The 25,893-nt window shown below is 40.7% G+C and overlaps 1 protein-coding gene across 2 annotated transcripts in view; it reads left to right on the plus strand.

Moving 5' to 3' along the window:
* Positions 1–25,893, plus strand: part of STS (steroid sulfatase) — a 441,865-nt gene that overhangs the window by 292,534 nt on the left and 123,438 nt on the right. For both annotated transcript variants that reach the window (XM_077480825.1, XM_077480826.1), the window contains one exon: positions 3,892–4,013. In XM_077480825.1, the coding sequence (XP_077336951.1) occupies positions 3,892–4,013 (122 nt within the window). The remainder of the gene's footprint in view (positions 1–3,891; positions 4,014–25,893) is intronic.

Below are 25,893 nucleotides of genomic sequence, written 5' to 3' on the forward strand. Positions count from 1 at the left end.
ACCTTAAATGACTGTGTTTAAAAGAGAACTTAAGTTCAATTTAGTTTGAGTCAATGTGAAATTCCTTTTTTTAGCACAAAATGGACATGGTGCATGCTTAAATCCTAAACATGAAAACAGTGCAGGGATGCAAAATATATAACACGGCATAATTTTCTTTATGTACAGACAGAGTAGGCACACAATTTTCACGAAGGATGGTACATGTTTTACCATGTTCTTATGTTCATTAGGGGATGTTTCCTTTTCGGGAATGCTCATGCTGATTACAGTATCATTTTTTTAAATTCTACCTGTCTTTAAATCAAAGCCAGCCAGAAACAGGTTGAATCTTGGCCAGTTCAGCAGGGACCAGCTGAGATTAGAACCATATATGGGCAGGCTGAATGTACCCAAGTCAATAAATGGCCAGCTTTAATCTAAACTTCAGGCAGATATAATAGGCACATATTAATCCAGCCCTATAATAAATAATACATAATTAGGTTTTTGTAATACAAGCAGTGCCAGTATCTAAATTGTATAGCCTATATAGTAGATCTTGGGGAGGCAGAAGCAGCTCAAAGAATCAGTAAGGTGTTTTGCAGTACATGGGATATGCAGATAGGCAGAGAGAGCAAAGTGACAATCCAGTCATATGGTAGGGATAGACAGCAGACCTGGAGTGAAAGTGAAACTGCAGCAGAAAAAGATCAGTTATAATGCCTGCACTGATATCTCTGCTTTCCGACCACGAAAAATAAAATTGTTATTTGAAAAAAAAAAAAAAAGATCAGTTATGGAAGGGTTATTTCAAGGTTAAATCATCCATATTATTGCTTGTGTGTGTTCCTGCTGGGGAAATTCACCCACAACATTTGCCCTGGTGACAATTGTGTCTGTGGGAATTCCACCGTTTTAAAATTGTCCCAGGGAATGGTCATCCCCTGCCATTCCAAGGTGACAAGCATACGCTCTCTTGGGGAGTGGGCCATTGAAGTTGACCCTATCAGGGACCTTGAACGTCTGTTGGCACAGGAGGTGGATAGGGAAGAACAGTTCTAGTTAACGTGGACCTCACGGTCTATGTTCCGCTACGCTTCTGAGTTCCTCACCTGGCCCATGGGTGACTCAGCACACACCTCTTGTGGACCCTGATACAGTATATACACTTTTTCCTTCTGTACTTAAGCTTCTGCATACTATCTTCATTTCTCTGCTATCTTTTTTTCTACTTTTTCTACCATACACAGGTTTCTTAAACTTACAACCGCAACTATAAGCATTACACTTTTCTTTAGTGTCTTCTAATCCACTAATGTTACCTATGTTGATACCTTGGTAGTTAGATCAGCATACTTATTTGCATTTGTTTTGTCGAATAACTTCTTATTACTGTACATATTTTGAAAATCTCTGTACTTGAACACAAGTTGTTTTCTAATCTCATGTGAACTGGAATATTACCTGTATACACATTTTCTTTGATCCAATAAACTAAGATTGAACTAAAATTTTCCCAGGGACAGGAGTTGAAGAAAAATCTGTCAGTGGAAACATTTGTTTCACTCGGAACTGTCTAAGAAGAGATATTCTCACGCTTTGGCAAAATCTCTTCTAACTTCCTGTTGTGTCTCTGGGACAGGAAGTGGTGGAAAAATATAGGAAATTGTCTCAGATATTAACTTTTCCAAACCCTATCCAGGAAAAAAAATTAAATAAATTGAGGCTTTACACACACTATATTGAGGGGCCAACTAGAAACATATATTTCCCTTCACTCCTCTTCAACCATGGCAACTGCAAACCAAACAGAGGCAAAGATGGCAACTTTCTTGGCTGTAAAGGATAGGAGGGTTTAATTCCACTTTAAATATGCTGAGGTTCAGGTTCTGTGTCCATGTGTCCATGAGGTTCTGTGTCCATGTGGAAAGAGAATTTGTATGGGAGTGGTTTCATAATAATTAATCAGCTGCTGTACCTGCAGGGCTCTAATGAGGACAATTGCAGGGATTGTATTCCTTTTAGATGTGATTTCCTATTGGGAGTATCTCACCAACAATTACAAATTTGTTGCAGGGGATGCCAAAAATATGATTTAGATCTTTGTGCAGACTTCTGGAAAAATCAGTAAGCCAATCACACAGGCAGAAAATTATGTTTCTGGGGGCAGTTCTGTGTACAGAACACCACCAGGCAGCCATATTGCATTGCATTTTACAAAAAATTACAGAGCTGCATATTGAAAAGGAAAGGTAATTTTTAATAACATTCGATTACAATGTGACTTGTGTCACAATTGTATATACTATTTTTTTTTAATCTGCCATTTTCTTCCCATGAACGTGGAGTTACCCTTTTAAACCCTAACACAATTAACACCTAAACTTAAACTAACATTTAATACTCTTAGGGTCCTTTCACACGGGGCGGATCAGTTCTGATCCGCCCCGTGGATATCCGTTTGCTCAGCGGGGATCACTCTGTCGATCCCCGCTGAGCAGGGAGATGACAGGTCCGTCTCTGCACACTGCGCAGGGACAGACCTGTCACAGCGCCGCTCTCCCCTATGGGAGATCGGATGACGACGGACCGCAGTGCCCGTCGTCACCCGATCCGATCCGAAGACGGATGGAAAAATAGCTTTTTCCTCCGTTACACTTTTTCGGATCGGAGCGGGTCGGATGTCAGCGGACATGTCACCGCTGACATCCGACGCTCCATAGAGCTCTATGGAGCACCCGTTCAGGTCCGCCTGAAAAACTGACAGGCGGGCCTGAACGGGACGTCAGTGTGAAAGGGGCCTAAAGCTTATGCTAAAGCCTAGTACACACTATCAGTTTTTTTTTTTGCTTAACCTAGCAGGCTCAGCAAAAACTGTCCGATTTTAGTACAGCCATCTCCCCGCTGAGCTATTCTGTTCTGACAGGGGGATGCCCCATATTGGCTGAGAGCACTGATTGGATGCCGATCGGCAAACATTTTTTGGTCATGCCCCTTCGACAGAATCTGGACGTTTGTCCAGCTTCTGTTGGATTGGCTGCCGTACATGCGGGCTGAATGTTGGCCAGTTTCTATAGAACCAGTCGATACCACCGATACTCAGCCCTTGTGTATGAGCCTTAACACTAGCCTAACCTCTAAACTGGGGGTGAGCAAGTAATTTTGCCAAGGAGCCACATAAGAAACTGGGACTTTTGTGGAGGTCCAAACCCAATTCTGCTCAACATTAATTTGAACCTGTGAAAGCTTGTAAGTACATAAACATCTGGTGCTAGGAATAATTGGTACAACTGCTAATGAAATTGGTCTCTTTCAGATGTATGGTCGGGGTGGTAAAAATGGGCAGCTGAGCTGCGGTTTTACCACCCTGGCTGCCCAACTGAAAAATAACAGCTGGATATGGGCTTCTCACATTACCTGGCCATGGCATTTTTAACTTGGGCTGCAAATGGCACTGCTTGTCAAACTCACCCAAGTTCCTGTGATTTGGAAAACATCAGTTTTGTCATTAGCTGGCAGAAATTTACAGAGAAAGTGAATATTAGAAATGCAGCAGAGGTTAACGATGCGGAACGCGCAAGAATGGTTTCTTAGATAAGGCGACAAAAATTAACAATTATAGATATTTTGTCTTAATTTTCTTATCAGCCTTCCAAACCAGCAGCTTGTCCTGATAATCTGGACTATCTCATAAGGTGGCACTCGACTGATCCTGTTGGCACTAGATTAACAGAATTGTATTGCACTGGAAAGTAGGTCCTTATCTATGAATTAATTAGTGAGCCAAATGCATTACATAACTTACACATGAGAGAAGTATGCAAATAAAATGAAATTATATAGGATAATACAATATAAATGTATGCCTTATCATTACCTAAAGGCTATAATTTTCACATGTTCTTGCAGAATTATTGATGGAATGGATCTGATGCCTTTGGTTCTGGGAAAAAGTGTCACATCCAACCATGAATTCCTGTTCCATTATTGTAATGCTTATTTAAACACTGTACGATGGAATCAGAGGAACAGTAAGTTCAATTTATTGTATTCTTTTTTAAATATTTATAATATGCTAGTAACATTTTATATATAAAAAATCAACTTTTTGTTAAAAAATCGTGTTAGGAAAAAATGCACTGCTCAATTTACATTATTGTGTCTTAAAAAAAATCCTGTTTTGTGAATTTTTTATGTGTTTTGCATCAAGTGGCCCATCTAAAGAGAAGGATTGTACCACTTATGCTGCACAAATAAAAATGTAGAGGTGTGAATAAGCCCTAAAGACGTTTTAACACGATGGAAAAAATACATCTTTGCACACCATTTTGCAGACTGTTTTATTATATTGTTTTCACCCATATATATATATACACCTTCCAGTTGAGATACACTGGTATGCACCAACAATGCGTTACTGTTTACTACACTGTTTTATTAAATGCTGCCCTGCTGGTATTCTGCTTATCTTTAGCCCCAATTAGCAATCGTGACTATGTAGCCCTGCTAAGACCTCCATAAACTTCTCTCCAAAAATAATTGCTTTATACAGTGCATACGCTCCCCAACCCCATTTATTCTTAGGGGAAAGCTGTTCTCATGGTGGCCTCAAATGGTCAAGAAAAGATTTCCCATAGGAATTAGTAGTGATGTTGCACATATGCAAAGTATGAAGCAGCCAGGTGGGCAGCACTCAAGGGGGAATTAAGTAAAAAAATATTTAAATATACAGTATCTCACAGAAGTGAGTACACCCATCACAATTTTGTAAATATTTTATTATAATTTTTCATGTGACAACACTGAAGAAATTACACTTTGAAATTACTTTACAACGTAAAGTAGTGAGTGTACAGCTTGTATAACAGTGTAAATTTGCTGTCCCCTCAAAATAACTCAACACAGCCATTAATGTCTAAACTGTTGGCAACAAAAGTGAGTACCCCTTTAAGTGAAAATGTCCACATTTGGCCCAAAGTGTCAATGTTTTGTGTGGCCACTGTTATTTTCCAGCACCACCTTAACTCTCTTGGGCATGGAGCTCACCATAGCTTCACAGGTTGCCACTGGAGTCCTCTTCCACTCCGCCATGACGACATCACAGAGCTGGTGGATGTTAGAGACCTTACGCTCTTCCACCTTGGATGCCCCACAGACGCTCAATAGGGTTTAGATCTGGAGCCATGTTTTGCCAGTCCATCACCTTTACCCTCAGCTTCTTTAGCAAGGCAGTGGTCTTCTTGGAGTTGTGTTTGGGGTCTTATTGGAATACTGCCTTGAGGCCCAGTCTCCGAAGGGAGGGGATGATGCTCTGCTTCAGTATGTCACAGTGCATGTTGGCCTTCATGGTTCCCTCAATGAACTATAGCTCCCCAATGCCAGCAGCACTTATGCAGCCCCAGACCATGACACTCCCACCACCATGCTTCACTGTAGGCAAGAAACACTTGTCTTTGTTCTCACCTGGTTGCCGCCACACAGCTTGACACCATCTGAGCCAATAAGTTTATCTTGGTCTCATCAGACCACAGAACATGGTTTCAGTAAGCCATGTCCTTAGTCTGCTTGTCTTTAGCAAATAGGTGGCAGGCTTTCTTGTGCATCATCTTTAGAAGAGGCTTCCTGATGGGACGACAGTCATGTAGACCAATTTGATGCAGTGTGCGGCATATGGTCTGAGCACTGACAGGCTGGCTCCCCGCCCCTTTAACCTCTGCAGCAATGCTCGCAGCACTCATACGTCTATTTCCCAAAGACAACCTCTGGATATGACGATGAGCATGTGCACTCAACCTCTTTGTTAGACCATGGGTAAGCTTGTTCTGAGTGGAACCTGTCCTGTTAAACCACTGTATGGTCTTGGCCACTGTGCTGCTGCTCAGTTTTAGGGTCTTGGCAATCTTCTAATAGCCTAGGCCATGTTTATGTAGAGCAACAATTATTTTTTTCAGATCCTCAGAGTTCTTTGCCATGAGGTGCCATGTTGAACTTCCAGTGATCAGTATGAGAGAGTGAGAGCGATAACACCAAATTTAACACACTTGCTCCCCATTCACACCTGAGACCTTGTAATGCTAATGAGTCACATGACACCAGGAGGGAAAATGGCTAATTGTACCCAATTTGGACATTTTCCCTTAGGGGTATACTCACTTATGTTGCCAGCAGTTTAAACACTAATGGCTGTCTGTTGAGTTATTTTGAGGGGACAGAAAATGTACACTGTTATACAAGCTGTACACTTACTACTTTACATTAGCAAAGTGTAATTTCTTCAGTATTGTCACTTGAAAAAATAGAATAAAATATTTACAAAAATGTGAAAGGTGTACTCACTTTTGTGAGATACTGTATATAAAAGTACATTTGCCTTTCAAGATTCAATGAAGTGCTGATCTATACGGAGCTTACCAACTACAGAAGTAAGCAGGGATGGATTGACATCTCAGAAGCCCATAGGCACAGGAAATCAGACTTTTAAGACCTGCCAATCAAAACATACCAAACCTGCATTTTTACTAATATTCTTTTGGGAACTTGTACAAAATCGCTTGATCTTACACGTGTCTACAGAATGCACAAAAAACAGGTCACACTTGCAGTGATGTTACCACATTAAGTTTTGCTTGTGTAATATATTCATTAGGTATTTTGATATATGGGAATTTAGTTCCTTCATCCACATATTATACACCAATTATTTGGTTACTGTGACTCTTGCTACATCAAAGACCTGCCCATTGTATTGGTTCCTTATCACATCTCCCTTTGGGTTGTAAACCGCAGCCTTATTTAGATCCTTCAGTCAGGTTGCGGACAATTTATATTAGCTAAGTATAATGTCCAATTGGTGTGCCTTTTATTAGCCACTACACAGAAAGAAGAAGGTGGATATAATAAATTGTTACCAATCCGTACTCTTGATGTTTATACTGGTACAGGAAAGCAAGAATCCTTAGATCTAGGTGTGTTTATGTGAATACTCAAATAACGATTGGAATGTGCTCACATGTACAAATAACCGAGTTAACAGATAGCATTTATTATAACATGCAAGAATACGTACATTGTTTGCATGAAAAAATGCGTGACAAACGTGGGTCAGCTTAAAGCGTTACTAAACCCACAACAGTAAAATAAGTCTGCATATGCAGTAAAGCATGCTTGTTATACTCACTGTGGAACCTGAGGGGTTAATCCTGTGCATTGTGTAAAAAGGCTGTCTGATCCTCCTCTTCTTTCACTGTGTCCAATCCATCTCCTGATAGTATATAGCCTTTGGTAGAACTCTGCATATGCTCAGTTTAGTATGTAATTACTAGAGAGTTTTTTTTTTCTTGGAAGGGTGCATGTGATCAGCGCAGGGCCAATGATCACTGTCCAGACAGAGGGTTAGGGGTCCTGCAGCCTCATAGGGCAGTCAGGGGAGAATGAAAACTCCCCCTACAAGTTTTAATCAGACACTCATAAGACTTTATATGCTATATATTGCTGATAAGAAAAGGGTACTTAGCATTTATATTTCTTAAAATAATGGCATTTCCATGTTCTGTGTACTGTGGGAGACCAGATATAGTGAATGCAGGGGCCTGCGTTTAGTAACACGTTAAGGCTCAAAAGGTGAATCTTTACCTTGTGTATGGCAGACCATTGAAATGAATGGGCTACTCAGCAAATCACTGGTGCCATGCAGGTCCCCTGCAGATTGTCTGTGTAAGCTGTCTGTCCGTACATCGTATGGACAAGCAGTTTCACACTGACAGGAAGAATTAATGAACTACCACAGCGCTCAAGATTGGCGTGGTAGTTCATTGAGAACTACAAGCTGACAGCCACAAAGGCTGATGGTAGTTGTAGTCCAATTATTCACAGGACACTGTGAAGGAATGATATGGCTGGGCAAGAAGAGCCGCGCACGGCTGCATTTTCTTTAGATTGTGGCAGTGAGTGGGAGGGAGAAAACCTCCCGCTCTCTGTCAAATGGGAGATTAGGAAGGTGTGGGGCGTGCAACATGTAACATAACATAACATGAACTTATCCTTTAAATTGATGGGTTTAATTCTGTGTTAACCATATTATTCATATTGAAGTCTGTGCACAGTAATGACTATTGTAGTAACAATAGTTTCATAGTTTGTTAGGTTGAATAAAGACACCAGTCCATCCTGAGTGAGTGTCTCCAATTGTCCCTATCCCTGTACATTGCACACTCACGTCAGTCCCTACCCTCAAGGAGCCCACAATCCAAGGTCCCCATTCATATACTAGGGCCAATTTTGGACAGAAGCCAATCAACCTACCTGCATGTCTTTGGATTGTGGGAGGAAACCAGAGTACCTGGAAGAAACCCATGCAGGCACAGGCAAAACATGCAAACTCCAGGCAGGTAGTGTAATGGTTGGGATACGAACCAGCGACCCTTCTTACTGCTAGGTGAGAGTGCTACCCACTACACCACTGTGCCGCCCATATGTTTTTGATAGTTTTGGTAAATGGTAGCAGGCAACAAATATTCATAATTTCCTAAATCTTTATATGACAGGCTGAAAAAATCACTAAACCCACAGCAGTAAAATTAGTCTGTATATGCAGTAAAGCATGCTTGTTATACTCACTGTGAAACCTAAGGGGCTAATCCTCTGCATTGTATGAAAAGGCTGTTTCAACCTGTCTTCCCTTATCCTTCCCTTCTCCCACTATCCCCAATCCAGCAGCCAATAGTACAGAGCCTTTGGAGTCATTCTTCACATGTTTAGTTTGGTGTGTATTGCTAGAGAGATATTTTTGTTAGGACGGTGCATTTGATTGATATGCATGCAGGGTGTATGTGATCAATCTATATGCAGGGTGCATGTAATCGATGCATGTCACCTACAACAATAAAAATAGTCTGTATATGTAGTAAAGCATGCTTTTTATACTGACTGTGGAACCTAAGAGGCTAATCCTCTAGTGTATAAAAAGGCTGTTTCATTCTGTCTTCCCTTATCCTCCCCTTCTTCCACTGTCCCCAATCCATCTGCTGATAGTAAAGAGCCTTTGGAGACATTCTGCACATGCTCAGTTATGTGTGTATTGCTAGAGAGTTTTTTCTTTTCTTAGGAGGGTGCATGTGATAAGTACAGGGCCAATCAGCACTGTCCAGACAGAGGGCCAGGGGTCCTGCAGCCCCATAGGAAAGCCAGAAGAGAATGAGAACTCCTCCCTCAAGCTTTAACTAGACACTGATAGAAGTCACTGCTGATGAAAAAATGTATTTAGCAGTTTATAGTTATTAAAATAATTGCTTTTCCATGTTCTGTGTATTGTGGGGGACCAGATATAGTAAATGCAGGGTCCTGAATTTATTAATACTTTAATAATTCTACTTCAGTTCTATGCATATGGTACCGTCAAGAAGCTATAGTGATTTTTCACTGATTTTAAATTACTTCTTTGAACGTTCATACAATTAAGAGCTGATATTTAAAGTGGTTGTAAACCCTTACAAACCACTTTGACCTACAGGTAAGCCTAGATTAAGGCTTACCTGTAGGTCCAAGAAATATCTCCAAAACCTATACGGTTTAGGAGATATTTGCCTGAAGACGGGCACCGCTATCTACGGCGCATGTGCTGTAGACAGCGGCGCGCAGGCGCACTGAGCGTGGCATTGTCGATGACGGCAATGCCGCGCGTCTCGGCTCCCGTGCGCATGCGCGGGAGTGACGTCATCGCTGCTCCGGCGAATCACAGCGCCAGAGCAGCGAGAGCCACGGAGGCCCACCAAGAAGATGGACGCTCGGAACTACAGGGGACAGCGGTGACATCGCTGGCTCCTGTGTCAGGTAAGTGACACATAATGGACTACTATGCAATGCATAGTAGTCCATTATGCTTTGCCTTTACAGGGAATGAAAGAAGAAGTAAACTCATCAGGGTTTACTTCCTCTTTAATACCTCGATTTGTCTATATTTTACACCATTTAAAGCAGACTGCTTCATTGCTTTTGTGTGTAGGACATGCTGGGCTATCTAATAAGTGAGCCCAGCACCAGCTCTGCATTTTTTTACTGCTGCTGAAAACTGACAAATGGCGCAGTTTTTACTAGTAGTTGGAGCTGTAGATCTGAGGCATTTAGCCAGAAGGTTGCTAGGGGTTCCTTTGGCATTGGGTCATTTCTGCCTCTCAGATAAGTTCCCACTGACACCATTGATCTTTTAAGATATCTGTAAGGAGGTAATTCTTCCCAATGACCACAAGTGTAGGGACCATTCTTCCCACTGACCATCACACTAATGTATCATGAGTTGTAGATTTCTAATTTTTAGCAGGGGTTCCCCCGAGAATGGAGAACTTTTTTAAGGGTTCCTCTGTGTTGAAAAGGTTGAGAAAGGTTGGTCTATATCAACAGCATTATGCCACATACACACGTTCAGATTTTCCGACCAGAAATTTTGGATGAGTATGCTCCATCAAAACATTTGTTGTCAGACTTTCCACCAACAAATGTTTGATAACAGGTTTTCAATTTTTCCGCCAACAAGACTTTGTTGTTGGAAAGTCCGATCATGTGTGCACGCACAAAAGTTCATGCATGCTTGGAATCAAGCAGAAGGAGCTGCACTGGCTATTGAACTTCCTTTTTCAGGGCTCGTCGTACATCTTTTATGTCACCATGTCACCATGTTCCCACGTTCGTAATTGTTGGCTAACATTTGTGTGACCGTGTGTATGCAAGACAAGTTGGAGCCAACATCTTTCGAACAAAAATAAAAATGTTGTTGTTAGAAAGTCTGATTGCGTGTACGGGGTACTAGAACCATGAAGTTTCAGGCATGAGTATGCTATCAGCAGCGTTGTTGACTTTGAAAAGAAATTTTAACTTTGTAAGGGAATTTCCCCTTCAGAAGATAAATCCCTTACTGTTCAATCCAAATTTCTTGACTGTGCAGCTCCGATGGAAGAAATTCCTGGAACATAGCTGCATAAACCTGCTATCAACTATTACAAGCTTTTTCTGGAATAAAAATGAAAGTGCATTCACAGCCTCCATTTTTATGTGAAAAGGTTTTAATATTTAAACATTGATTATATCAATACTATTTTGTATTTCCCAGATGAAACAGCGCAAGCAAGTTTTGAAAATATTAACAATAAAATAATTTCTTTGCTACTGCATAACAAAAATCTTGAGTCCCACAGAAATGTAGGGACATCAGAAAGATTGTAACATCAATTTTGTTGTCCCAACTAATTCAAAAATCTCCTTTATAGTTTTAAGGTTTTTTTTTGTTTTTTTTATATTCACTTTAGTCATTTTAGTGCTTTCTCCAACCTGAAAAATGAACCATAAGGGTGTCCATTTGTTGAACAGGCCATAAGCGATCGCAATGCATTCATTTTCCTATGGCTGTCACATGGATTAAAGATGACCAATTTTTCCTATCAGTTTTGTAGCCTGCAATGCTTTCATTTGTTTCAAAAGCAGTCATTACACCTTCGGGAAATGTTTTTCTCAAGATCTTAGATGTTCTTATAGAGTTATTTAGCTCAAGAATGTTTACCCCTTTTCTCCTGTCATCTGTCAGAAAACTGCAAAAAGTGAAGAAATATAATCATAGGTACATAAGAACTTAACTGTGAAAACCTGCAGGTCACAATATACTGGCGGTAGTTGATCGAATTCCGTGAGAAAAAAATGAAACTTATGGCGAGATAATAAACCTTATTATGTTACAGTACAAGGAATTGTAATGTGCAATAACCCATGGCAGCCAGTTATCCTTTCAATTTCCTGAGTTTAGAGCAGGTATGTGAATGGAAAATGACTGATGATTGTCCCTTATACTATTCATTTTTTTTTTAAATGTGTCTAAATTAAAATAAGTACAAAATAATTTTTTTCCCTGTAAAGGTCTACGCAGATGTGTACAATGTTTTTTTTTTTTTTTTTTTTTTTTCAGTGGGAGACATTTTAAGAGTGCATATTTAAGCAAAGGACACCCAATTGCTTATTTCATAACACAATGCACTTTGATTCTAAAGGGCCATGATGAATAGAAGCCCCTTACATTTTGCTACTTTTTCTTTATGCATTAAAAAAATAGCCACTGCAGTAATAAAATTAAATATAGCTTAATATTAATAGCATTGGTAGTCAAATAATACATTTATTTATATAGATCTGTACACCACAGCTAAAAGAGTGACATTTGAGAAGGAATAAGAGCGAGATTTGGTTCCAAAATAGGGAAAATCGTTCCAAATAGCAACAACTGAGAGCTATAAAACTACTTTAGTGGTTACCATATGCTTACAGTAAATTGTGGAGAATTTATAATGGAATACAATATTAACTGCATCTCATAAATGAAAACCTAAGATATTAACTTATAGCTTTTTGCAGTGATGTAAAAATCTGTACTGTAAGGAAACATCCCACAAAGCAATATTTGAGTAACCTATCTGCAGAATCAGATGTTTTTTAAACAGGGGGTGGAATATTTGTATGGATATGCAAATAGCAGCATTTAGAAAGTTACAATTTCCAAAGCCCATTTTGGAGAGCAGTAGGCAGCACTGGAACCGCAGCTCTTAGTTTATTACAGCGGCACTAAATGTGTATCATGATGGATGGGCTTTTTCTATAATGTACAAGTAAATTTGTATATTTGCATATTATGGAAAACTTGTTTGGGCCATACACTGTTAGTTTTTTGTTCAATAAGTGTTCAAAACAGATTTCTCCATCCATCCCCATCCATACAAATGAGGTGGATGGTGGAATTCCCCTTGCGTGGAGTCAGACAGTGGGCAAAACAGATTTCTCCATTCATGCCAAATCAAAGAAAAATACAGAGGCATTAAAATTTTACAATTCTACACATTTTACAAGCATAGTGCACATAGATGAGCTCTGTAGGTCTACACATTTTGCAGAGTTTCTATTCTTCAGGATACTTAAAGTGATATTAAAGGCAAATCTTTCTTTTTTTTTTGGTGTTGCACAGAGCAGCCCTGATCCTCCTCTTCTTGGGTCCCCTTCCGGGTGCTCCTGGTCCCTCCCTCCTGTAAAGGGCCCCTAGAGCAAGCAGCTTGCAATCCCAAGCCACTGTTCCTCATGTCCTTCAGACAAGGGGCCTTGTCTCAGCCCCGTCTCCTCTCTCTCCTCATTGGCTCACTGGCTGTGATTGACTTGCTCTCGTGCACATCACTGGGTCAAGAATGAGCTCAGCTAAGTATTGGGGGGGACTGGGGGGCTGCTGCACACAGGAGATTTTTTACCTTCATGCATAGAATGAATGGCAGTAAAAAACCTTCAGCCTGTAGAACTGTTTTAACCTCCCTTTCGGTAATCCCGATTGTGGCCCGGGGTTCCATTTCAGTACCAAAAGCAGTAACCCCGAGCCACACTCAGGATTAGAGAGAAGAATGGCAGCACATCGGAAATGAAAAATAGAAGTTTATTTATAAGTCCATAAATAAAAAAAGCATGTCACACAACCGACAGGGTGCTCAGTAGACATGTTTCCCACTAATCTTGCTTACTCAAGCAATGAGTAAGCACGATTAGTGTGGTACTCTTCTGCTGAGTACCCTGTTGGTTGTGTGTCATGGTTTTTTATTCAGGGGCTTCTAAATAAACTTATTTTTGTCAATTTAGATGTGCCGCTATTCTTCTCTTTATTGCATGGATTCTTTGGTCGTGGACCTAGGCAGTGTTTGAGACCTCTCTTATCAGCTTGGATCGGTGTGTACCTTTTTGCTCTTCTAACACTCGGGATTACACCACAGTATCCACATACAGGTACTTACCTTGTCCCTAGGATGCCGCGATGTACTCCCGCTGTGTCCTCCATAACGCATGGGGGCCAAACTGTCGGCAAATTCAAAAAGTACAAAACATAACACACAAACAAAACATTGTAATCTGTTAGGATTACATTGCTGTATCAAATCATTTGCCCTCAGTTTTGTCTCTAATGCTTTGTCCAGTGCCCTCCCTGCACTTTTACCATTCTTTCTGCCTGGAAACTTGAGAACATCCATGGCATCCGAAAAGCATCCTAAAAGTGATAGTGAATTGAGTGATGGGGATTCGTGGAGAAATTAGTCATCAGACACTGAAAGTGACGACAGTGATGATTCCGCGACTGAACTCAGTGATGTGCGAATTTGGTGCTCTATTGACTGTAGTACGGATCAGGCAGTGCCCCCAAGATTCCCATTTACTGGAACATCTGGTATGAAAGTAGACATTAAAGATGACAACCCTTTGGCATACTTAGAACTATTTCTGACCAATGAGGTTATTGAAAAAATAGTTACTGAGACAAACCGGTACCATGAGCAACAATTAGCTACTCTGTTTATGAAGTTTGCATGAAACAGAAAGTGGGAACCAGTGACCAAGGATGACATTTTGGAAATTTCTGAGCATAATAATTCTTCAGGGAGTGGTGGAGAAACCCCTGCAGAAGTGATATTGGACAATTAATATATTACTCCATTCTTTGGCATGGTCAAATCAGAGTATATATTTTCCTTGAACATGAAATATTTACAATTTAAAAACAACGATGAATTTGATGAAACTCATCCTGCACCAAAACTAAAGATGGTGGTTCACTTATTATTCCACCCCTATATTCACAGCTATGTTTGGTCCCCTCACTTTTTTTGCTCGGTGAACCCTCTCCTTTGTATTTTCCTTTTCTTCTTAACATTCAGCTCCCCTAATTATCTTTCTTATTCCTTCACTCTCTCCACATCTCGCAAATCTCCTAATGGTTCTAATTTTTCACTCTCGCTATAGAAGTGCCTCGTGGTGACTCTATGCCTGCTTGTGCTGCGGCCTTTTGTGGCTATCTCCATTGAGTTACCCACCACGGCTCCTGGTTGGGGGTGTATATTGGACAGCTTGCGGCACCCACCTACTAGACCATCAGTGCACTCACCTAAGTGAGTAAGCATGTATTAGGTGTGGGTGACTTGTTTACCCAACCCTTTTTTTCATGCGTTTTTATTATTATTTTTATTTTTCATTTACCTTACTTCTGAATATCATATTACTCTTTATTATAGATTGAACACGTGCTCTGCTCCTGATGAGTGGTACAAAGGCCACGAAATGAGTGTAGAGCTATCATATGCCATGCTTCTTTTGAATACATTCAGATTCTGACGTTACTATACATTACCCTAATTGGTGCACAAAGACCTTGGTCCTGCAGGCATTATGCTACATATGCTTTTATTCAATCCTGCTGCGGTGAACTTTGGAGTTTTATTATAATACTTTGTGATATTCATGTTAGTATCATGTTGTACTAGTATTATCACTATTGCCATTATCATGTATTGTTTATTACTTTGTTTATCATTGTACTTATCTCTTGTAAATCCAACTGCAACGATTAATAAAATTCCTATTAGTTCACCTTCTGCTCTCTTGCTACCACATACTTCATGTAAAGTCCCAATGTCCCCCTTGTTCTGCTTGTTCCCCCTTTTTTTGACCAAAACTAAAGACATTTTGTGAAGTATCTAAATAATTTCCAACAAAGCAGTGCAGAAAGAGATATCAGCATAGATGAAAGTCTAATGGCCTAGAAGGGAAGGCTCAGCTGGGTGCAATACATTGCATCAAAGAGAGCATGATTTGGTGTAAAATCCTACATGCTATGCGAATCGTCAACTGGCTACATTTGGGATTCAGTACTATACACTGGAAAAGGAACACGATTCAATCCACAATACAGCAAGTATAGAATCTTCTGAACTGGCCAACTCTTGAGGGAGTCTATTCCACAGTTCCATAGCTCTTACTCCAGACATAAAGAGTGTCCTCTGTGATGACCTTAAAGTGAATAGCTCTAAGCCAAGTTCACTATATAGACCAATTATGTATTTATACATGTTGATCGTATTCCCCCTTAATCTCCTCTTTTCAAAAGAGAAAAATTCAGTTCAGCTCATTGTTCCTCATAACTGACCTTCTACATGCCTCTTATCAGTTTGGTTGCCATTCTCTGCACTTTCTCATGTCCCCCTATATCCTTTTTTTTAATCTGATGCCCAAAACTGAACTACATATTCCAGATGAGGTCTTACTAATGATTTGTACAGGGGAAATTGATATCTCTCTCTCTGAAGCACATACATCATTTAATACAAGAAATAATTTTGCTCACTTTGAAAACCACACCTTGGCATTGCATGCTATTAACCACTTAATAACCGGCCTATAGCCGATTAACGGCTATAGGTCGGTTTGCTATCTCTGAGAGGCCGTTAATTAACGGCCTCCCGGAGAATCGTTCGTGCGCGCCCCCTGGGGCGCGCACGCCGGAACATCCGTGCTCGCCGAGTTCACGGGACCCGGCGCAACACGGATCGCGGTAAAGGACCAATGGCAGCGGTCCTTTACCACGTGATCGCTCCGTCCAATGACGGAGCGATCACAAATGTAAACAATTCGGCTTGCCGGGTCAAGCTAAGGTCATCAGTCTCCTCTCCTCACACCGATGCAGCGTGAGAGGAGAGGAGAACATTCCAGTGAAAATAAAAAATAACCGTGAGTGCCCAGCAGTGCCCAGCAGTGCCCAAATAGTGCCACAACAGTGCCAGAACAGTGCCAGAACAGTGCCAGACCAGTGCCATCTATCACCTGTGCCACATCTGTGCCACCTGTGCGACCTGTGCCACCTTTGCCACCTCTGTGCCACCTCTGTGCCACCTCTGTGCCAGCAGAGCCACCCCAGTGCCACCCCAGTGCATACCAGTGCATACCAGTGCCACTACAGTGCATACCAGTGCCATACCAGTGCCACACCAGTGCCACACCAGTGCCACCTGTGCCCATCAGTGCCACCTGTGCCCATCAGTGCCACCTGTGCCCATCAGTGCCATCTGTGCCCATCAGTGCTCATCTGCGCCACTGCAGTGCCACATCAGTGCCGTCTGTGCCCACCAGTGCCGCCTGTGCCCACCAGTGCCGCCTGTGCCCACCAGTGCCGCCTGTGCCCACCAGTGCCGCCTGTGCCCACCAGTGCCATCTGTGTGCTAATCAGTGCCACCAGAGCCACACCAGTGCCACCAAAGTCACTATAGTGCCCATCAGTGCCACCTGTGCCCATCAGTGCCACCTGCGCCCATCAGTGCCACCTGTGCCCATCAGTGCCACCTGTGCCACTGCAGTGCCCCATCAGTGCCGCCTGTGTCCATCAGTGCCGCCTGTGTCCATCAGTGGCGCCTGTGTCCATCAGTGCCCACCTGTGCCCATCAGTGCCCACCTGGGTGTTAGCTTTCCAAAATGGGGTCACTTTGTGGGCGTTTCCATTGTCCTGGTGCTCCAGGGCCTTCATAAGTGTAATAGGTGGTTGAGGTATTAGATGTGTAATTTATGCTCCTAGAACGCCTGAAGTTGCTACTTCAATGTTGGACTTGTGTATGTGGCCAGGCTGTGTAAAAGTCTAACACATGTGGTATCACCGTACTCAGGAGGAGCAGCAGAATGTATTTTGGGGTTTCATTTGTGGAATGTATATGCCGTGTGAGAGAAATAGCCTGGTAAAATGACAATTTGGTGTAAAAAAAAAATTAAAATAAAAAAAATCTTTATTTTGCAAAGAATTGTGGGAAAAAATTACAACTTCAAAAAACTAACCGTGCCACGTACTAAATACCTTGGAATGTCTACTTTCCAAAAAGGGGTCATTTGGGGGGTTTTTGTACATTACTGGCTTGTTAGGGTCTCCAGAAATGAGATAGACTGTCAGTACATCAGCTGTGATCAAATTGATACATTTTCAGTGATTGGCACCATAGCTTGTAGACCCTATAACTTTCACGCAGAATAAATAATATCCACTAATTTGGGTTATTTTTACTAAAGACATTTAGCAGTATACATTTTTGGCCAAATTTATGAAGAAAAATTACTTATTTGCAAAAAATTTTAATAGAAATGAAGAAAAATGCTTTTTTTTACAAAATTTTCGGTATTTTTTCATTAATAGCACAAAAAATAAAAAACGCAGAGGTGATCAAATACCACCAAAAGAAAGCTCTATTTGTGGGAAAAAAAGGACGAAAATTTCAGATGGGTACAGTGTTGCATGACCGAGTAATTGTCATTCAAATTGTGAGAGCACTGAAAGCTGAAAATTGGTCTGGTTATTAAGGGTGTTTAAGTGCCCAGTGGTCAAGTGGTTAAGCATGCTCTACCAGAACTCCCAGATACAGTAGTACCACCATTGATTCCCTCAGTTGTACTCCTTTAATATGTATGATGCATGTTATTCCACTGCATAGCTTGGTGTTCTCTGCAAAGAGTGAAATGGTACTTTTAATCCCAGAGCCTATAGCATTTATAAATATATTAAACACTTCAATGCTTGGCATTCCCCAACCCCCCCCCCCCCCCACAGGCCAATCTTCTGCTTTCAGCGCTGTCACACTTCGAATGACAATTGCATGGTCATGCAAAACTGTACCCAAATACATTTTTTAAGAGCTTTCTCTTGGTTTATATTTAATCACCTTTTGGGTTTTAATTTTTTTGCTAAACAAATGAAAAAAGGCTGAAAATGTTTAATTTTTTTCTAGTTTCTGTTATAAAATTTTGGAAATAAGTAATTTTTCTTGTTCACTGATGTGCGCTGATAAGGCTGCACTGATGAGGCAGCTTTGATGGGCACGAATGGACACTTATAGGTGGCACTGATGGGCGTTGATAGGCTGCACTGATAGGCAGCAATGATGGCAAATGATACTGTAGGCAGCACTGATGGTCACTGATAGGCTGCACTGATAAGCACTGCACTTATAGGAACTTATAGGCTGCACTGATGGCACTGCACTGTCAAAGGGTGCATCGGGGGTGGAGTTCTCAAAATACAGTCTTTTAGCCAATTTTTTGTCCATTTACAAACTGATTTTTCAAAGCCTGTAGACTTTACCTTACATACTACCTGTGTGTGGGAAACTGTGTCAAACGCTTTTGCAAAATCGACAGCAAATACTTTGTCTAAGGCTTTGCTTACATCCTCATAAAAAACAAAACAAAAAAAAAAGATTTGTTTGACAACTTCTGTCTTTCATAAATGCATGCTGGCTATTGCTTAAAATGTTTTTCTAGCAAAAACTCATCTAAGTGGTATTTTATTAAACTCTCCAGTATCTTCCCAATGGTAGAAGTTAAGTGGTACCATGCCAGTCATTAAAAGTTAAACAGAGCTCAGTTCTTTTAGGACCTGTGGGTGTATGCCATCTGGTCCAGGTGCTTTATTATGTATAATTATTTCTGAACCATATACATTTTGAGCCATAGTGGTTCATTTGAGGCTATGTCAATATCATCCCCTTTATGGACATAAACTTCCAGTTGCTTCTTTATGTACACATAGCTGAAGAAGGCATTTAATACATTTGCCTTCTTTTTGCCCATGTCAACTTTTTTTACTAATAATACATTTAAAGAATTTTTTGGTCTTGTCCTACTCTCTTTTGCAATCTGTAGTTCTTTTTGAATTTTTGTGTCCTTGGTTTCCTTTTTTCATATTCATGTTATATTCCTTGTAACATTTAAATGATGATAGCCTTCCTTCATTTTTATATTTTTTAAAAGCCCTTTTCTTATTATTTATGGCTTTTTTTTTACTTTGGCCATAAGCCACATAGGTATTATTTTATTTATTTTTAGCCTTTTAAACGTATTGCCAATGGGGATATATTTAGCAGTGTGTTCACATACAGTCGTTTCGAAGAATTACCATTTCTGTGTGTTCATTCATCTTTCCAGTATGTGCTTGTTGTTTACAGCTAACATTACCCACTTGCCGACCAGCCGCCATCTTTATACAGTGGCAGGTCGGTTCTCCTGCGTGAATCGCCGTAGCTGTATGGTGGCTCGCACATTCGCTGCATGCTGTGGGAGCGTGCCCTCCGGCCAGGTGGACTCGATGTCCTCTGGTGACCCGCGATCGCCTAGTACAGGGGTAGAACGGGGATCTGCCAGTGTAAACAAGCGGATCCCCATTCTAACAGGAGACATGACAGAGCTATACTGTTCCCAGTGATCGAGTACAGTGATCTCTGTCATGTCCCTGGTATCCCATCTCCCCTACAGTTAGAACATGCTGAGGGAACACACTTAACCCCTTTATTGCCCCCTAGTGTTAACCCCTTCCCCTGCTAGTGTAATTTTTACATTGATCAGTGTATATTTAAAGCACTGATGAATGTAATAATGCCACTGGTCCCCAAAAAGTGTAATTCGGGGTCAAATTTGTCCTCCACAATGTCTCAGTCCCAGTAAAAAGATCTCTGCCATTACTAGTAAAAACAATAAAAAAATAAAAGTCCCTAAATCTATCCCTAGTTTGTAGACACGATAACTTTTTTTTTTGCAAACCAATCAATATACACCTATTGCAAACTAAAACTCAGCCTAAACTGATGAATAAATGTGTTTATATATATATATATATATATATATATATATATATATATATATATATTTTGGGATATGTATTATTTAAGTAAAAAAAATTGTTTGCATTTTTTTTTTCTTACAAAATTGTCACCCTTTGTTTGTAGCGCAAAAAAATTAAAACCACAGAGGTGATCAAATACCACCAAAAGAAATCTTCATTTGTGGGGAAAAAAGGACATGCATTGTTTGGGTACAACACCACACGACAGCGCAATTGTCAGTTAACCACTTCAGCTCCGGAAGTTTCTACCCCCTTCCTGACCAGAGCACTTTTTGCGATTCGGCACTGCATCGTTTTAACTGACAATTGCGTGGTCGTGCAACATTGCACCCAAACAAACTTGACAACCCACACATAGAGCTTTCTTTTGGTGGTGTTTGATCACCTCTGCGGTTTTATTTTTTGTGCTATAAACAAAAAAGCGCATACATTTTGAAAAAAAAACACTTTTTTTTTTAAACTTTTTGCTATGATAAATATCCACCAAAAATATATAAAAAACGTTTTTTTTCCTTAGTTTAGGCCGATATGTATTTTTCTAAATATTTTTGGTAAAATAATTGCAATAAGAGTATATAGATTGGAAAACAATTTGAGCACTTACCGAACCAATATTGAGACAAGCAGATTTACCCCATATGCAATTGTTGGACCCTCTTGTACACCCATCAGCACAGTACCCTTTAATTTGGATTATGCAGCATATCGATTCTTACATTGGGTTTACCTATTTGCCTTAGGGGTGCTTTGGCTCTCTATAGTTTGGTTTTTATTTAGTTCAGTGTTGATAGTCACTGAACAACACTTTTCTAGGTCTAACATTGTGGTATATACTTTTTTTAAACTTGTATGTTACATTCTTTGATTAAATATTTGCCCAAATAAAAATTGTTATAAATTAGCTTTTAAAATGCCTAGAAAGTCCATTCTTTTTGTTCACTTCCTCCATTAGACTTGATTAGTACTTGCTATAGCATACTTTTGGTTGTCCACAATACCACCCTGTAAGGACACCTGCATCTATCCCTAGTAACATTATCTGAAATCATGTTATGGTCACTACTACCCAGATGTTCTTTTATATGAACATTAGAAATAAGCTCTGCATAGTTAGAGCTTACCGGGTCCAGCAGAGCACCATTTCTAGTTGGGACCTCTATGAACTGTACCATAAAATTGTCTTGTAATAGGTTTAGACATTTTTGCCCTTTAACTGTTCTAGCAGTGCCATTGCTCTAGTCAATGTCTGGGCATTCCTTTCTATCTGTGCAAGGATCTGAATCTCAACCTCCTCAATAACACTGGGTGGTCTATAACAAACTCCAATCATTAACTTTTGTAGTACACTCACCCATATGCAGTTCCACTCATAATGCCTCAGCCTCATCACACTCTCCATCAACTAGGTCCTCTTTCACACTCACTTTGAAATCACTGGTTGTGATAATGTTATATGTTATACATGGTTGTTTGTAACATAGGGACCTTCTTATCATCTGCCATTGTATTGGATTGTTTTGCTGTTTTTATCTGTTGTTTTTTTTTTTACTTTTTACAATTGGTTGACATTAAATGCAACAGCACCTGATTTTTTAATTCAGTCGCTTTAGGCCTGAATTGAAAAGGTGGAAGCAGCAGCCACAGTAGTTCTAAAAACTATAGAAAAGTACTTTAAAACTGCCACTGACCAACTTTGTTCAAATTGTCCAGTGGCACAACAGTTTAATAACATAGTTTGTAAACTCTTTTTTGCAGTACATTTTGTCTTAAAAGTTTCATAAAATGACAAAACGGAATACACAAAAACACTTCAAAACTGCAACTCCACATTCCCTAACCCCCTCCCATCGCCATATGACCAATTATTCCAAATGTATTAAAAATATATATATATGAGCACTAAATAGGCACACAAAGAAAGAAACAAAGCAGGTTTTATCATTCATTAACAACTTCAGCCCCGTAAGCTTAGGCTGCTCAATGACCAGAGCCTTTTACAATTTGGACTGCGCTGCTTTAACTGGTAATTGCACAGTCATGCAATGTTGTACCCAAACGGAATTTGCATAATTTTTCTCCCACAAATAGAGCTTTCTTTTGATGGTATTTTATTGCCTCTGTGTTTTAAAATTTTGGAGATATAAACGGAAAAATAGCGAAATTAAAAAAAATTTTTTATATTTTCTACTTTTTGTTATAGCAAAAAATCCAATTTGGGGGAGGGGGGGTTGTGCTATGTTGGCATTTTATGGCCTTCAAAACTGTGATAGGTAGTGAGGAGTGAAATCAAAAACTTACACCCTAAAGCCCCGTACACACTATCAGATTGTCTGCTGAGTTTTTCCTTCAGATTTACCAAAACCATGTAGTAGAAGGGCCTGCCTGGTTGCATACACATTGAAACTCCTAAAAAACTTATTTTTTTAAATTCAGATGTGCCGCTATTCTTCTCTTTATTGCATGGATTCTTTGGTCGTGTAAAAAAAAAAAACCTGCTCACCTCACCACTACTAATCAGAAGCCTTTAATTACAACTCCCGCCAATCCCCTGGAATGGGCTCCTTCCTCCTGGGATAGAGCTATCCTTCCTCAACTAATATTCTCATATAAACCACGTGAAATAGAAATGCAACTGCATAGTGTTTGCCATATAAAACATTTAATAAAAAGCCCTCTTTTTAAAAACACTTACAAGAGATATAGTACAAAATCGCTTGTATACAAACCCATCAGCTAACTCACCCCTCCGCTCTGCTCGCAGTGGCTGACGTTAACGGGCTGGGCTCCTTCTCCTCATCTTTGGTATCACACACTATTACACATATCTAATGAGTTTGGTGCTGTATACCACTCCAAAAATATACAAAACCATAGCTTTAATAAAAAAGATGAGACCTGGGCCACAGAGGACTACCAAACACCCACTGCAGATGTTATTGAGATGAGTCAGTAAGATGCTGTGAAAAAGGCAGCTCTTTCAGTGACTGGCAACAAATGCCTGATGTGCTCTAACCACCCCAATATAAAAATTACAACTTAAAGAAAAAAAGCTAAAAAAAAAACAATTATTAAAAAATAAAGTAGATAAGGTGCTGACAATTTAAAAGTTAGCTATTAATCAACGGTTGCATACAGATACTTGTCCTTAAAAGGATTTTTGGGTGTATAGATCTGTGCACACTAGAACGGGACATATAAAAATGTACCTCAGCACTACAATTCAAAGAACTCAAACATAGCTTAGGTAGATGTAAGCCCAGCCCATCTCTGTTCTACTGTTACTTTGGGAGCATATTAAGTGCTAGATTTACCATTAAGAGCAATAGCTGGCAGAGAGAAAGACACTTCTTTTCACTGTATAACTATTGACCATATATGTTTTTTCCCATTATCTGTAAAAATATTAAGTGAAGTTAGTGTAAGCAAAAAAAAGGTATAAAAGAGAGGAGAACCTAGCAATGTATTTGTGCCTACAGGCACCAGTGATGAAAAGCCAACCTGACTATGCTTCAGCTTGGTTCTTCTTGCTCTTATGTGTTTTAATCTTGTGTGTCACACTGACATGCTCTATTTTGTTTACCTGACACAACTGCCCCCATCTCCAAAGCAATTGTTGTCTTCACTCAGAAGACAAGTGCATGTGACATCTATCCTCTGATCTATACTAACTGAGGGCGCTCCAGTCCCATCACATGATCTCCCTAATGGCTGCAATGCCTTTGGGTTGATGTCACCCATAGGCTTACTATGGGACATCCATTGTTGGCTGTCCATCCTCTACACTGAAACCGGAGCTGAGAGCCAGTCAAGTGACCGGAAAAGAGAGCTTTCAGAATAGCTAAATTTAGACATCTTTTCTTTATATGATAGCTGTAATAGGGCTTAGAATGGGGGTGGGAGCAAGTTTAAGTTCGGATAGCATTTGACTGGACTTCTACTTTAAAGAGGAGCTCCAGGCTCCCCTCAAAAAATTGAAAGTCAGCAGCTACAAATACTGTACCTGCTGACTTTTAAACGGTTCCAGACCAGCCGCTAGTTAAACTGTGGCAGGTTGGCTCTCCTGGGCGAGGCGTCGTAGCTGTACGCCAGGCACATGGCCGCCTAGGGGGGCACGCGCTCCTAGCACTCCTGCAGTGATCAGATTCACTTCAGAACCAATCAGTCTCCAGGCCCAGGCCAATGATTTCTGGCCTGGACCTGGTGATCAGTTCTGATGAATGGGAGACTGTCCCCTGACTTTAAGTTTAAACACAGGCAGGGGAAGTGCATCAGGGTACCCACCATATATTTCTGAATAAAGGTTTAACCCCCTGATTGCCCAGTTGGTGACATCAGTTAGGTTTTAGCATCAGTTAGGGTCCGCGTCAGCCCCAGGCAGCGTCAGATTAGTGCCAGTAAGGCTAACACCCACACACGCACCATACACCTCCCTTAGTAGTATAGTGTCTGATCAGCCCAGATACCTGCTAGCACCTGCATTTACCCCCTCCGCCCAGCACAGCCCACCCAAGTGCAGTATCAATGTCACTCACAAAACACATAATTGCAGCTTTCGCAGAGTCAGGCCTGATCTCTGCAAATGGTAAGCCCTTGTACACACGGTCGGAGATTCCGACAACCAAATCCGTCTGAGTAATTCCGACGGATTCATTCCGGAAGAGGTCCAGAAGTGATGTTGCATACACACGGTCGGACTAAGTTGTCAGAAAATCCGATTGTACATAACGTGATGACGTTATTTTGTTACGACGGGACTACGTTCAGGCTAGTAGCCAATAGCTTTGGTCTAGGAATTTGATCTGAGCATGCGTGGCACTTTGTCCGGAGTAGGCTACACATGGTCGGAGTATGTCTGATCGGAGCATTTTGTCGGAAAATTTTACCCGCAAGTTGGAAAAGTTGGAAAAGTTGGTCCGTCAGATATTCCGACGGAAACAGCCCGATGGAGACCACACACAGTCGGAATATCCGACAAAACGGTCCGATAGGACACATTCCGTTGGAATCTCCGATCGTGTGTACAAGGGCTAACCGTTTTTTGGTAGCGTTTGAAGCAGTCACTGACAATCAGGTGCTCTTTTTTCCTGTGAGTTTCACTAGTTGTACCAGTAAATTTAAAGGCCACAATGTCCAATCAAAGGTACAGTAGTGAAGAGGCCTACACATTTCTGAGCATGACAGAGCATGACAGATGAGAGTGAAGAGGAAGTCACCCATCTGTCAGATTCAGGCTCAGAATACGAACTGGTAGACAGCAGCGGCACAGATAGCAGATAGCTTTGAGGTTAGAGAAGTGTGCCCTGCCAAGGTCAGGCATACCCGACCCCGTTATTCTGCTGTTGTTGAGGTGCAAGGATGGCAGGGCTCTCGTATGGAGCAGAGAGCCAGTACTAGTGCTGCTCATCCTTCTGGTGAACTTGCAAGCACCA

The sequence above is a fragment of the Lithobates pipiens genome, unplaced genomic scaffold (genome assembly GCF_037356315.1).
Source record: "Lithobates pipiens isolate NorthernLeopardFrog02 unplaced genomic scaffold, aLitPip1_a1.2 Scaffold_16, whole genome shotgun sequence".
NCBI lineage: Eukaryota > Metazoa > Chordata > Amphibia > Anura > Ranidae > Lithobates > Lithobates pipiens.